The sequence below is a fragment of the Falco rusticolus genome, chromosome 3, assembly GCF_015220075.1.
Source record: "Falco rusticolus isolate bFalRus1 chromosome 3, bFalRus1.pri, whole genome shotgun sequence".
Classification (NCBI taxonomy): domain Eukaryota; kingdom Metazoa; phylum Chordata; class Aves; order Falconiformes; family Falconidae; genus Falco; species Falco rusticolus.
In genome coordinates, this window is record NC_051189.1 from 62071710 (window position 1) to 62086360 (window position 14651).

Below are 14651 nucleotides of genomic sequence, written 5' to 3' on the forward strand. Positions count from 1 at the left end.
TGTCAACTTCATGTCTACCAGGACCTCCCAAGTCCTGTTCTGCCAAGCTACTTTCTGTCTTCTTGGTCCCCAGCTTGTATGGATGTGTGGGGTTATTCCTCCCCAGGTGCTGATCTTCGCTTTTCCCTTTGATCTTCATGAGATTCTTCTCAGCCCATTTTTCAGGCCTGTTGAGGTCTCAGAAAGACAGCCTGCTCTTTTGATGTATCAACTGCACCTCTTGGTTTTGTATGATAATTGAACTGTCTGAGGGATGCACTCTGCCCCATCATTCATATCGTTAAGGAAGATGTTGAAATGGTGCTGGCATCTTTCTTGATCCCTGGGGTGCTCCACTAGTGAGCAGGTGACTTCCTGCTGGACTTCGTGCTGCTGATCACAACCCTTTGAGCCAGTTTTCAGTCCAGTCATGGTCTACTTAAATACTCCATACTTCATCAGTCTTTTTACGAGGAGTTGTGAAGACATGCCTGTGTATCTACAGGAGGACAGATGGGTTTTTTTTTTCTTCCTGACTGTATGTATATCTGAGGGAGGTGGGAAGAGATTGTGGTCTGGACATGACTGTCTACTTATTCCATGCCTTTTGCTAAGAATAGCCATTGTGAAAACTGAAGAAATCAGACTTGAGTGGTAGAGAAAACTGTAGAAATATCCTTGTCTTCCCCCTGTAGAGAGGCAGATGATTTAAAGTTAATTGGGAAGATACTGTGTATTCAGTCACGGTAGTTTCTTCTCTGTTATTTGTTCTCAAAGGGATTTCACTCCCAGTTCTTCCAACTGAATTAAAACATTTTAGGATTCTGGAAGCTTTACAGGAACTAAGGCTTCCAAGAAGGCAATCTTTATTTAATGTTTAAAAAATCCCAAACAACTAACTCCGTGGAGTAGACTTAAAAAATCAGTACAATGAGAATTATGCCTGCTGCAGTGTTTCTTCTTGACAGGCAACTAAAAATGTGGCAATTAGAAATGTTAATATATTATCATATACCAAAAAGCAAAATAATACAAAGCACTAAACAAAAAATGTATTGCTTTGGTCCTTAACTCATTTTGGTTTGTTGTAGGACGGAATTCATAAAGACAAGTTTGAAGATGGCTTATCTACTAATTTTGACTCTGTCCTGAGTATTAGCACGATTGCATCTGCTATTGCTAATGCTTCCTCCAGTGCTGATCCTTCCCAGCTAGCTGCTATGATGATGGCACTCTCTAATAAAAGTGAAAGAACATGTTTCCTTCCTGGAATTGTTAAAGAGACAGAAGTCTCTGCTAATCAGGTATTATCCAGCAATGTGGAAAATAGTGTATTTGATATGGAAAAATACCTCAAAAAAACAGATGAGCTTGGACATGAAAGTGAATATGAGAGTATTGTGAAACATGAAGCATCTGTCCAGAACCTTATATCTGATACCTTTTTACTGGATAAAGATAAAAATACGGATACTCTTGCAGAAGACTTGATAAATAATCATAGCAATCAGCAAGAAATAGAGGAGCGAATTCTGCAATATTTTCATGGAGAAAATGATATTCAGAATTTGTCTAGTCTGTCTGGTGTTCCCAACTATGGAGATGTAACTGCAAATAATGTAAAATATTCAGAAAAGTTATCAAATTTAGTAAGTAGTAAACATTTACCGTCAATGAATGCCTATATTAGATCAGATATGCCTGATACCCAAACTTCACCTATTGGAAATGAAGCACAGACGTGTAGAATTCCTTTAGCAGCAAAAATGGAAGCGGCACCAAGAAGTTTGCTTGCTCACCAGGGCAGTGATCTCACTAATAGATGTTGTATTGGGGAAGACAAAGAAACTGTAGATCAAGTAACAAGTGCTGTTCTTGAACCATGTAACGATTTGGTGGAGAAAAACACAGGAAATACTCTGTCACTCAACAGCTTAAAACCTGACAAGCAACCTAGTAAATACGTCTCGGTAAGTCCTACAAAAGCAAAACCGATGCAGAAATTGAACAATGATGAAAAGAAGCAAAATGCAGAAATAGAGAAGAAAAACAAAGATGCCACTACCGCTTGCAGTGGTAATGTGAAACATGTAACTTTTGAGAAACTGTCCCTGACTTCCCAGAATAGTACTGGTAAGTAAACCTATATAAATGTAACCAGTTGTTCGAAAAGGCTTTTCTGGACAGTAGATTTGTTGCCTGTGCTTAAATAAATACTGTTATTAAATTCTGTTTTATTTACCAGAGCATAAACCCATTGTACCTAAATGTGACCTGCTGCCTCTGGAGGATGAGCAATGTAGCTTCAGACCTTCAACTTCACCGCTGAATCATTCTTCTCCTAGTGAGGCTTCTGGAACAGCATTTTCAGGGTAAATGTCTTGGTGCAGGTTATAAAGAATTATTAATGCTTCATGGGGATTTTTGAGGGATCAAGTTTTAGTTTGCATGTTGTACTTGATCTCCGTTTATAGAAGATCTTTATTAAGTTGAGACTTCGTTCTTAGACTAAGCTTTCTGTTTGCTTTTATTATATGTGTGGGGAAGCAGTATTAAACAATTGTGGACTTTTTATTTTCCTCACTGGCCTGATGAGACAGAGACACTGGATAGGAACATTGTTTCTGCTCAGGATTATCCAGTAATGTAAGAATACAAAATATTCAGCCTGTTAGTGAGATACACTGGAACAACAACTAATAAATATGGGATTTTATAGCTCTATCAACACAAAGTTTTAGGTATCAGATGTAACTCATCTATTACAAATAAAGCTGGTTGGGGGCTATGCTGTTAATTATATGATAAAGCTTGACATTGTATAGACCAATGAAGATGTGAGTTTTTTTAAAGTTGTAAGTAGTTCAGTCACTTTGATTCTCTGATTCATACCACTGCTTGGTGTGAGAGAGGATGGGTGGAGGTATTTGTATTGCTTTTGTCCACTTCCTATTTTGAAACCACAACTTGTATCTAAGATTTAAGGCTTTCTTAGCAACTGAAGGGCAGTTTTTTTTTTAAATGAGTTCCCATAACAGTAAGTGTTATATAAATGTTAAGATTACAACTAAGTTGATTATGTAGTCTTAAACATATAAATATGGCCAGTAGCCAATGGCTATGTATATCCTCATAAGAAGATGAAGGCAACTGATTTCTTTGCTTTAACTTTTAAGTTCACTGTTGGATATTTAACTATAGTTAGTGTTGTACATGATGTTAGAATTACAGGCTGGCATTTCTCGGAAATAAAAATGTGCAGAAATACGTGAATTTTTGCAAGAATGTTACATTAGACATTAGGATTTCTAATTAAAATTGTCTGTAACTTAGTTGTTTTTATGTAATCTCTTTGACAAAGTGGTGACAGATCCTGTGTTTTCAGCTGTGTGAAATTAAGAGAATCTCAGTAGTGAATAGGAAATACTAGTGTGTGATGTCTGGGATGTTGAATGAGTTGATTTGACATTCTTCTACGTAGTTCCATACATTTATATTGATTCAGCTTTTTTCTTTTAGTAAGGTGTTGTGTTGTTTCTGTGACCTTAGCATCTGAGTTCAGCTGTGGAACTCCCATACTTTGCTTTATGGATTTATATCCCATGAAAATGAGTTTTATGTACATCAAAGCCAGAACTTGTAAAGGTTAATTGAGAGATGGTTTCTCATTTCTACTGACTGTACTAAACAGAATGGCTAAGTAAGTTGATTTTTAGAACAGTGTGGCTACTCTGTAGCATTGATTTTCTTAGGGGCAGCATGAGAAATATGTTCTAATACTGACATACTCTGAATCTGTTTTTCAGGTCTGAAACTGATTTTACTTGCACACCACGTTATCAGGAATCTTCTTGCAAAGAGAGCGTGCTACCTCAGTCAGTTTACTCAAGTCCTAGCATGAGCAGATTAACATACATCTCTGCATCTGACAGTGCCCTTAAGAACACGGCTGTAATATCTAATCTGGAGACATACTGGGTAAGAAAATCTTGAACTGTATTTCAAGTTTCAAGATTCTTGAACTGTATTTCAAGATATTCAGTTTCTTTAAACCAACCAAACAAAAGAACACCTCCCTCTCACCCACAAACCAAACCCTTAAATGGCCATAATAATTCTAAATTACAAAATCTGTAAGGATTGCAGAACAGTTTAGGACATGCTGTGCATAGGGAGAAGGTATTGTGCTTCTTCACCACTCCTGAGTTTTTTTCAGAAATTTAAATTCTGAAATAGATTGTGTTAAATATACAATCTCAATGAATATAAACACAGTAAAATATTCAAAAACTACTAACTTCTGAAAAAAGTTAGTTGGGATATTTTTCCCCCTCTCATTTTTTCCTCAATGTCTTGTTAAGTCATTCTGTTCTTGAAGTGCAGTGTAGTATTCCTGCAGTAGTTTGCAGGATCTGTATCTGCTTTCATCATTCCTGAGGCTCCCTTTCTGCTCAGCTTCAGCTGTTAGGGGAATATTCTCCCTGTTGTTTTTCTTTTTCCTGGAAAAATGTTTATAGGTATGTATTTTAGCTGTAAATTTTCAGAACTGAAGCTGTCATTTTCTACCTCTGATGTTCATTCTGACTGTTTTTACTGCTTTAGCAAAGAGTGCACTCTGAGAGTGAAACTTTTGTTCAGACTTGCAATCTTATGCTGAATAAGATATTTGACGTTCTTCTACCTAATCCATGGGTTCCTTGGGATCTGGAATCTTTGTTATGCCTTCCCCCTTCAAAGTGTGTGGAGATGTGGATGGAACTTTAAAAACCAAACAAGCAAAAGCTGAAAAACCTCTCTTGAGTGCATCCATATGTAATGTATAAATCTGAGTGGTTACATTTCTTCTGTAATATCTTTCTCAGTTGTGCCTTTCTCTACCACAGGAAATAGAAATGCCATCTACTATGCTTTGTTTTTTTTGATCAGTTTGCAGAGGATGAGGCTTTTCAGGACTAGTGGCTAGTGAAAGCTTTAGTGAAGCCTTCTCTTCCTCCTATATGAAGACCAGAGCAACGTTCCTTCATGCTGAAAGCATCAGGAGGAAGGAAGCCTGTGTTATGGCCTATAGCCCATTTTGTTCTACGCCTAGTTGCTCAAGTTACAGTGGGAATATCTGTTGTTTTTCATCTTGATGTTTCCAGTGGGAATCACAGCCCCATAGGGAGGAACTCAGGGGCAAATTTAAATGGGTATTTGCTTGCAGTCCATACTGACATAGCATCAGCTCTTGTGTCTGTTTCACATTTGAAATGCATGTGGTTCTGGATTCCTGTAATCTCGTGCAAATGGGTGGCTCTTGATGCTTTTTTCTAACTGGATGCATGCTAGTTTGCCTCTCTGTCTTGAAGAGGTGTTACTGTTTGAGTAGTTCGTGTTCCCCAGGATAGTTCAGCAAGGAGATCCTCAAGTACTTTACCAAAGCTTTACATTTGTATTACGAGTATGTTTGTAAGTCTGATTTATAATGCTGCAGTGTTAATTTATTCCTTTGGGTTAGTAATCTTTTTATGCTGTGTGTGTGGAGAGAGAGAGAGAGACTGAGAGATCTTAATCTCATTTTTACTTATTAAAAGCCACTTTCATGTCCCTTGCCTGAAGCTTCTTATAGACAACAAGAATGTTTGTATTCGTGTTACTTCAGATAATGTTCAAGAAAGTTATAAAGAATATGGAAAGAAATAATCTATACTGCAATTGAGTGCTGCTGTTTAGGATTGATTCATGCATTTTTAACTGTGAAAATCTTCCTGGTATTGGATCCAAACCCAATAAATAAGACAACTCACTGCAGGTCTCTTGTTTTTAGAATAATAGTATCTGTGTACCTGTCAATGACTTTAGGAATTTGTTGGTTTTTTTTTTTTTCATAGTACAGTTGCCTTCCCACAGAATGGCTTTATGAAGTTATAGGAAGTCCAACATTTTTGACCTTGTGGAAACTCATGTAGTCAGTGGTAACTTCAGAGAGCAGAATATTCTTCCGGTGTTAATGCCTAGTGTAGTGGGTTGACCCCAGCTGGTAGCTGAGCTCCTCTTCCAATTGCTTGCTCACTGCACCCTGGGTGGGATGAAGGAGAGAATTAGAAGGGCAAAAGGGTGGGGTGGGGAACTTCTGGGTTGAGATAAAGATGGTTTACTAAGTGAAGGGGGAGTGAGTGGGTGGATGGGCAGGCAGAAAAGTGATGCAAAAGCAATCACTTGCTATCAGCAGACCAATGCCTGGTCAGTCTCCAAGCAACAGCTACTTTGGAAAAATGCCCCCACAGTTTGATTGCTGAGCGTGTTATTTGGTATGGATTCTCTCTGCTCAGCTGGGGTCAGCTGTCCTGACTGTGTGCCCTCCCTACCTCTTGCCCACCCCCAGCTTACTCTGTGGAGTGTCCGGGTGAGAAATGGAGAAGGCCTTGACACTGTGCAAGCACTGTTCAGTGATAGCTAAAACACTGGTGTGTTACCAGCACTGTTTTGGTCACAAATATAAAAATATAGCACCACAGGGGTTGCTATGAAGAAAATGAACTCCAGACCCAGTACACTTAGGTAGAATGTGACTTTAGATAGCAAACAGGTTGAAGTTGCAGGTTTTCTTTTTCAAGGTGAAGAGCCACATATACTGTAACAGCAAAGCTTCAAACAGGACTTTACAAACTTTATTATTTATATTGGATAGCAGTACTAGTATTAAGGTCTGTCTTGTTTTATGTATCCTATTTGCTTTTCTAAAACTTGCAATTCTGCATATTATTTTTGTTTATTAGGATGAAAATGCTAGTGAACTAAGTACAACAATAATTCGAGCCAGCCCAACTTCTTCGCTAGAACATACAAACAAAAATCCAGGAGACCACGCACGTCAAAGAAATAAAACAGAAGCACTGCTTAGTATTGACCAGAAATCAGAAGAAAATGCACTTGCAGGTCTTCAAAGAAAACTTGATGATGTACTGGATCAAGAACTGTCTAAAGAAGGTTATCCGAAGAACGAAAAGCAGCTTGCATCTATTCCTTCAAATGTAGCAGCAAAACATGAAGAGCTAGACTGTGTTAAATCAGCTGTACCAACTAAATTATGTATCTTTCAGCCACTTCCTTTTAATGTTGACGCACAAGAAGCGTGGCAGGATCAAACAAGCAAAGCACAGAGACAAGGATTACCATCCTGGAATATATTACCGGTGTGTCCTGGATTAAGCACTTGTATGCCATTCAATCAAAACTCATCTGGTGAGCAATATGTCCCTATTTCAAGCCTTAAATCCCATCTCACTGCCTCTCATAGTCAAGCAATTCCTTCTGTTCCCACATTGCTTACAGGACATTCTCTTGCAACAACTCCATTTGCACAACAGCATCTGGGAAATAAACCATCTACTGGAAATACTGTTTTGTCTCAGTTACATGGCTGCAACTCTGCAGGTTTTGGTCTTCCAGCAGGGCTTCTTTGTTCAGGTATCCCAGTAGGGCATTCTGAGAATCCAGCGATGATAGGAATCCCTTTAGGTTCAAATACTGGTTCTGGCTCTTTGGGTGCAGCTTCACTTCGTAATCCACACTCTACTTCCTGGAACAAGAACATCCTAAATATAAAATCATGTACTGGACAACCTCTTGGAGCTGGTAGAAATGAGTGGGAGTTACCAAAGTCACCTAGTATTGGTAAGTGTGTTTTTTCAAGCGTGTTTAAAATACAGCTATGGACAAGAGTGGCGATAGTCATGACGCCAATATTACAGTAAATAAAATTAAGATGACTACTAACTGTAACCATGACTATTCTTTATGCAAGCTTTCTTATTTTAAATAAAGGTATTACTAATTTTCCTTATTTAATGAAGTCTCTAAATTCAATGTCTATTCTTACAGTTCCCCTGATGGTCTTAAAAGTTTTTCTTAATTTAGAAGAATTTCAGCATTCAGTGGTTTTGTGTTTGTTTAAAGGATCTAGATCTGGCTTTTGTAGAAGGAAGAGAAATCCTGGCTGCAGTTCATGCTGTGCAAGGCAGGTCATGCTCTGGAAATTCAGTTTTATTTTATCTGGCAAGTAGATGACATTTCTGTCTGCAGCCGAACTTGGTGTTAGTCAGTTAAGCCACAAAATCCAAGGAGGGGAGTGGAGGGCTTAAGCTGTTTTCTGGTTATGAAGGGGAAAGACAAGTGGCCAAGTGCCTTCGGTACATTCTGCTATTTCTCTGTGTCTTGACTTAACTCCAAATCTAAGCAGTGCAAGTTACTTTTCATTTTAAAGACTTATTTTAACCTATGATCTCTTGAGGTATTTTTTGCTATACTTTTTTCTGGCTAATTCTTTCAGACAAAAGGACAAGCTAATGGGGTTGAAGGTTTGAATTTGTGGCAGTTTATAGGTTATTTTCTGTTTATTGATTGTTCTAGATCGTTGGTCTTGCTAGTGCATTTTAAAATAGTAAAATGTGAACAATCTTACTCTGCCTATTTTTGTATATGTAATTGCTAGGTTTTTAATGCGTTTTTGAACTCTGAATATCTATGTAGTCTAAACTTGATTTTTGGCAAATGAGGTTTTGCACTTCATTTCCAGTGATGCTAGTCTTAGTTTATATTTTCATCTTATTTGCGCTATTTTTATTTTTTTGAGGGGAATAAGAATGTGTGGGTTTAAAATAAAGCTTGCGGCTCAATTAACAAAAATTTCAGGTGATTATGTGTGTCTCTTCTTGATTTGGTATGAGTACCCATTAGTTTGTTTCTGGATGTAATGAAGATTGATCCTCATTTTGTCAGAGAACTGTTAACTCCACTTTTTTGAGTTATCATTATAACGTTCTGATTCCTCTGAAAGTTATTTTGAATACTTTAGAAGTAAGGACTTCCTGGAAGCAGGATTTCTTTTTGGTTTGGTGATAGCTTTTGATGACTGCACTTATATAGCAAAAATCTGTTCTGGGAGTACTTGGTGTTTCCAGTAGCAAAAAATGCCTGAACAGCTTTTTAGGTGAGAGTTATACTCTGTTAATTTTTTTTTTTCCTTTTTGCTTGGTGTAAATATTCTAAAGATGTTGTAATACTGATACTCACATTTTCTGAGTTGGCCTAGTACTGATTAAATTGTGAATACTGAGTATTTCATATAAGGTGTGTATTTATATAAATACGCTCTGTGGGTTGATGTTGGAATGGGATGTGCTATTTCCATAAGTATTTTTGTTCATGACAATAGAACTCCAAGTAAGATGCAAATTAGAAATGAATGAAATTGAGTATCACACTTGTGGAAAACATTCTTATGAAAACTGTGGGAGTCAAACATTTCCTTGCTATAACAAAGCATTATGTCAAATTAGCTTATAAACTTGTCATGGTGGCAGCCTGAGTGCTGATTTGCTTCTGGGTACTTGGAACTAACAGGAGTGTATTTTCTTCCAAAGGACATGTAAAAGTACCAGAAGAATTGAAGTTCCCTAATGCCTGTTGTGTGGGAATTGCATCACAGACGGTTCTTAGCATTTTTAATCCAACGGAACGGTGGTTGCAGGTCAGCGTTGGAGTACTCAGTGTTTCAGTTAATGGGGAAAAGGTAAGAGATTTTTTTAAAACAAGTTTGTAGGAATAATGCTGTATTCTTACCAGATGACACCTGTAAAATTAGAGCCCTCTGTCAGACTTGTAGGTTTTTTCCCATTTTATAGTTAATATGCACAAAACCAGAGCTACCTTCTTTCATCCAGGCCACCCGACTTGTTCCAACAAGTAGTCATAGAAAAGTAAATGCCATATCGTGGGACTGACTTTTAGAATTGTTTTGTGTGTGTGAAGTGTGGTAGGTTTGAGTTTACAGCTTATTCATGGACACCTTTGTATGCAGGAGAAGTTTACTCTAGAAAAGAAAGTGTCCACGCTGAGGACTGTTGATGCTAAAACATTTTGTGCAGTTTGCTCCCATTTCTTTTGAAATCAGGAGATCTTGAATGACAGAGCATGAGAAGTAATTGGAACAGGCTTCAAGCTAGATGGATCATTCTGTGGGTTATATGTAGCTTGTAGGCCATAGACCGGGGGTGTCTTGCATTTTAATTTTATGAAGTTCTACCTACTTCAGTTGTCATAGTAATAATTCCAGAGGTAAAAGATCTCAAGAACATGAGAATGAGTTAGATTAAAAGTCCATCAGTATAATTTAATTTCCTTTACTGGTGAATATTCTTAGAAGAGAAGAATATAACAGAATGAACATAACATACTCTGAGCTTCTGGCAGTTTGGTACCTGGGAACTTGAGCTAGACGTTATTTCTGTTCTTAATATTTTTTGGTGGACTGCTTTTTATCTAGTTAATCTTGTAAACTGTGTAGTGTTGTACACAGTTCAGTTGAGTTGTGGATTCTGTTCGCTACTGGTTTTTTCCTTTTTTAAATGTAGTTCTTGCTGGTTTTGTTTGATCCTTATTACTGAGAAATAATGGGCAATGATTCACTTCATATATTACTGCTTGTAAGTCTTACAAATACGTATCATATCACTCCTTAGGTGTATTTTTCCAGCAGATGTAGCACTTTCCAGGCGTATGACTTCTGGTTTTACTCTCATCTTCTCTGAATGTTTCCTCTTCAAAAACCACCAAACCACAGTTCTGTGTTTATGTATACATACATGTATATACGAGAGTTAAGATTCCTTCTGTATTTTTCTAGTCACTCAGTATCATGGAGATTTTATGCACTCTTCACCCCTGAGATTATGTTGTACCAGGAGGTGATTTTTTTCATGAAATTACTTTACAGTTGATAGTCCCATTTACAGTTGTTTCCATGAATAAATGTATACACTTGTTTGCTGCACAGTATGATTAAAAATTTTTTTCAGTTAACTTAACTCTGGGCTATACTGAGTGTGACTTGCAGTCTCTTTCCTGCTTGAAGATCATCTATGAATATGTTCACAACAGAAACTTAAGGCATCTGCACTAGAGTTTACTGGTGATCTGCATCCACTGACCTTTCCATTACTCTTCCATCATACCTCTTTCTCCCAACTTTGATGGCAGAAAGCACCAAGTACAATTGGCTTTATTTATTTTGCTGCTGTTCTTTCTCAAAAATCAGGGTTCTACTTATGATTTAATTTTCAACTACGTATCTATACTAAATATAGTGCACATATACTTCATATTTTATATATATACACATATTACATTTTTGTTTTTTAATAGTATATATTTTCAGCTGTATATGTACAACTATAAATACTATAATCCTAGTGTTAATCTTTCACTGGATGCTGGAGAGAAGCCCCAGCAACTTTCAGGCTGATTTACCTAACTTTAAAAAAACCAAACCGAACAACCAAATAAAAAAACAATAAAAAACCCCTGTACAGATGAGTGGAATGGAAGTGGGACATGAATATGAAGATGAAATAAATAATATTGCACAAAACCATATAGAAAATGTCTGTGCTGAGCAGTGGTGCCAGATAAATGTGGTATTTTGAAAGAAACTGTCTTCTGGCAAGAGGCCTGTTAAAAATGACACAGACTTTGTTTTTCAGATGGATCCTGTGAAATATCAATGTCTGGTTTTCAAGAACAAAACCATCGTAGGATCCTATTCTACCAATGATCTGAAAATACTTTTTTTACCTTGTCATTCGGGGATCTTTCAGTGTGTTCTCAATGTTTCATCTTGGCCAGTTTCTGCAGATGCCGAGACAATCATTCAGGCAGAAGCTTTGGCAAGTAGGGTAGTTCTGACAGCAGTCGCTGAGAATCCTAATTTAGAAGTAAGTAACTTCTTGTTGTGTTTGGGGTTGTTTTTGTTGTTGTAATTTTATGAATAGTTTAATGACACTGGAAAAGAATAGGAATGCAATGTTGTTCCTCAAAGGAGCCTGGAATTTCTTATGTTTGGAGTGGGGAGGCAATATAGGAAAATGTTTATGAGAAGCCTGTAACTATCTAGGAAGTTTTTTAGTTTTGGAAAAGCACCTGGATGGAAATGAAGGATTGTGTCTGAAAAGAGTAATTTTAAAGGTATTACTTTTTCTTTAGGAAGGGAATGAATGATATCTTAAACATGTAATGCTTTTTAAGTATCTACTGTGTTGGATACCATTGAGCCTTAAAATGTAATAAAAACCATTTACTTCCATTTGTAAGGATTGATTTATTTATTACATAAAGTAGCCTTTATCTTGGTTTCTTATTACTTTCAGCTTTATGGTGGTATAGAATATTTTCTTATTTTGGACCAAGTAAAATTTGAAAGTGGATGTGTAATGTGCTTTGTCTTGTCTTGTCATAAAGAACAACCAGGTGTGAGACAGTATGACATCAAGAATTAGATCTGACTTTATGTAGTCCTACATTTAGGAGTATGGACAGGCAGAAATGGGCTTTGGTGGTATTTTTGGAGGTCCTGAACAAATTGTGTGATAGTCTGTGATGTCGCTGATAAAAGTAAAATTTTTATGTGGCCTGTTAACTTGCTTTGGGCAAAGTATGTTTTAAAGTAATGATACTCTAGTTTAATACACATGGATATAATTTTTAATGCTTCTTCCATAAATTTTGATTTAATTTTTAGTAATTTTTTTTATATGTAGTTTAGCAAAATCCATCATTCTCCATGTCTTTCATGATACAGTTCATTCAGAGTTGCTTCATATTTAAATTAAAACTAAACCCTACGCTCTGTCTCTGCATGTCTTGTTATATTCCTGAGATTGATAAAAGTACCAATTAAAAGCTGTATTTTGCTACAAATCATGACAATGAAATGTTTTTATGCTAAGAAAAATCCAGCTACTCCTTAAGTCACTTCCTTAACTTTTTAACTTGCTAAAACGACATTTTAAACTACCTAAAACTGACATTTCATATTTGCTAACAATAATCATAGTTTAAATTTATTTTTATTATAAATTAGCCAAAATAATTTGATTGTGTACTAGATCTTGGAGGATAAATATTGCACTAAGATTGGCTTGCTTGACTGAGGCAAAATACATGAGAGAGAGCCAATTGGATGAAATGCCTTTTGATGTCAAAGGAAACTTGTTTCTTAGACTCTTCCTACCCCTGGTAGGTAGTGTGTGTTGCTTCTGGGTGTAGCACGAAGATGATGGAATAGGTGATTAATATCCTTACTTTCCTGGTGCTTTTGTATAGTAGTGTTTTGGAGGTCTTCCTTATAAGTTCTGCTTTGCATTAAAACTAGGTGGAAACAGGAAAAAGAGGTTCTTTGGATTTTGGTGACTTGACTTCTGGGAGTTGGAAAGCTCTTCCACTAAAACTTATCAACAAAACCCATGCTTTTGTGCCAATTAGACTTATTATTAATGCAGTAAGTACAATAAACTTACTATATGTGAAAATTAACTTTTTATGATACTGAATTTTAATACAAAACCACTTTGTTGTATGTCATTAAGAAATATACCCTGGACACTAGATGTAAGATTCCCAAGGAATCTTTGGTTGGTCAGGAAATATATATTTATTTTTTTTTTTCAGAGTGGTAATCTGATTGTGCTGTAATGGTACCAGCAAAAATGCTTCTGGGATAGGTGTGGGGTTTTTGTTTGTTTGTTTGTTTACAGCCTAGCTAGCCACGGACTATGTGTTGCTTGATTTGATAGCACAGGGAAGCAGATAGCAAAAGGGTTGTGTTGCCTAAGCCTTCCCTCTGGAATGCTGGGGATGTATTCCACTGTTCAAACAAGCAGCCAGACTTGCCTCGTAGGAAGTTTAACATGTTCTTTCTTCCTCTGCAGAAGCAAGGGCAGGACTCTGTCTGCTTTGTCTCCCACTAGACACTAGCCTGTATTATAGGCTAGAGTATTCTCCTCTCTGCACCTCTGTGACAATGCAAATTTCAGGTTTTTGGCTAGGCTGGCTGCTGTTTTGTGCTGTGGGAAGGACTGGCCTTATTAAGATGGATCAGGTCATCATGGTGACTAGTGAGGTTTGGTCTTGAAAAGCCGAACTTCTTGAAGGCTTAAACTGACCAGTTCCAGCTTGTGTCCTTTTACTGCAGAAAGGTTTCTGACTGTTTTAAGAGGGTTTGCTGGACTGTCACATATCAGCTGAAACTACAGGCTAATCTTTGATTTTTTTTTTTTTTTCCAAACTGCTTAGATTCTTCAAAACTTACCTTGCATTTCTCAGCTTTGTCAGCATTATTGTTAATGACAGTAAGAGATTTAATACTTCTAATACTTTTTCTTTGACAGAATGCAGTAGCTTGGCGTTGCTTCACATTTTCCAAGGAACCGGTTAATCCTTCTAATGAACAGTTGCTCCAAATGGATGGAGTTTCTCAGATAACAGCTCCATCAGTTGTAAATCATGTGATACATGCAAGCTATGATGGACAAGTGAGTAATTTGTAGTTAGCTATTCTTCCTGTTACTTGCAGTCTAAAGTGGTGGTTCTGAATATTTGAGTTCACGGTGATGATTTTTGAGGAATTTACCTATTTGAGCGTTATAGTTTTGTTGTTAGATTTTTTTTCTTTTTTTTCTATTTAGTAATTCTGTCCCTCCCGTAGGGTAAGTCAACCAATTTCTTTTTCAGGATCCCGAAGCTTTAACAGTTTGGGTTCTGTTCCATGCACCTAAGAAACAAATTTCTTGTTCAGGTATAGCAATTTGATTTTTCATTTCAGCTGAAAAAAATTTGACTTCCAATGTATGCATGTG

General features: G+C 36.9%; 1 protein-coding gene across 1 annotated transcript in view; it reads left to right on the forward strand.

The window, feature by feature from the left end:
• The window catches only part of LOC119144512 (centrosomal protein of 192 kDa-like), an 88390-nt gene that overhangs the window by 37923 nt on the left and 35816 nt on the right, over nucleotides 1-14651 (forward strand). Inside the window, exons 24-32 of the mRNA XM_037380010.1 lie at nucleotides 1071-2112; nucleotides 2225-2351; nucleotides 3786-3957; nucleotides 6738-7635; nucleotides 9384-9532; nucleotides 11502-11732; nucleotides 13169-13294; nucleotides 14184-14327; nucleotides 14527-14590. Of these exons, the coding sequence (XP_037235907.1) occupies nucleotides 1071-2112; nucleotides 2225-2351; nucleotides 3786-3957; nucleotides 6738-7635; nucleotides 9384-9532; nucleotides 11502-11732; nucleotides 13169-13294; nucleotides 14184-14327; nucleotides 14527-14590 (2953 nt within the window). The remainder of the gene's footprint in view (nucleotides 1-1070; nucleotides 2113-2224; nucleotides 2352-3785; nucleotides 3958-6737; nucleotides 7636-9383; nucleotides 9533-11501; nucleotides 11733-13168; nucleotides 13295-14183; nucleotides 14328-14526; nucleotides 14591-14651) is intronic.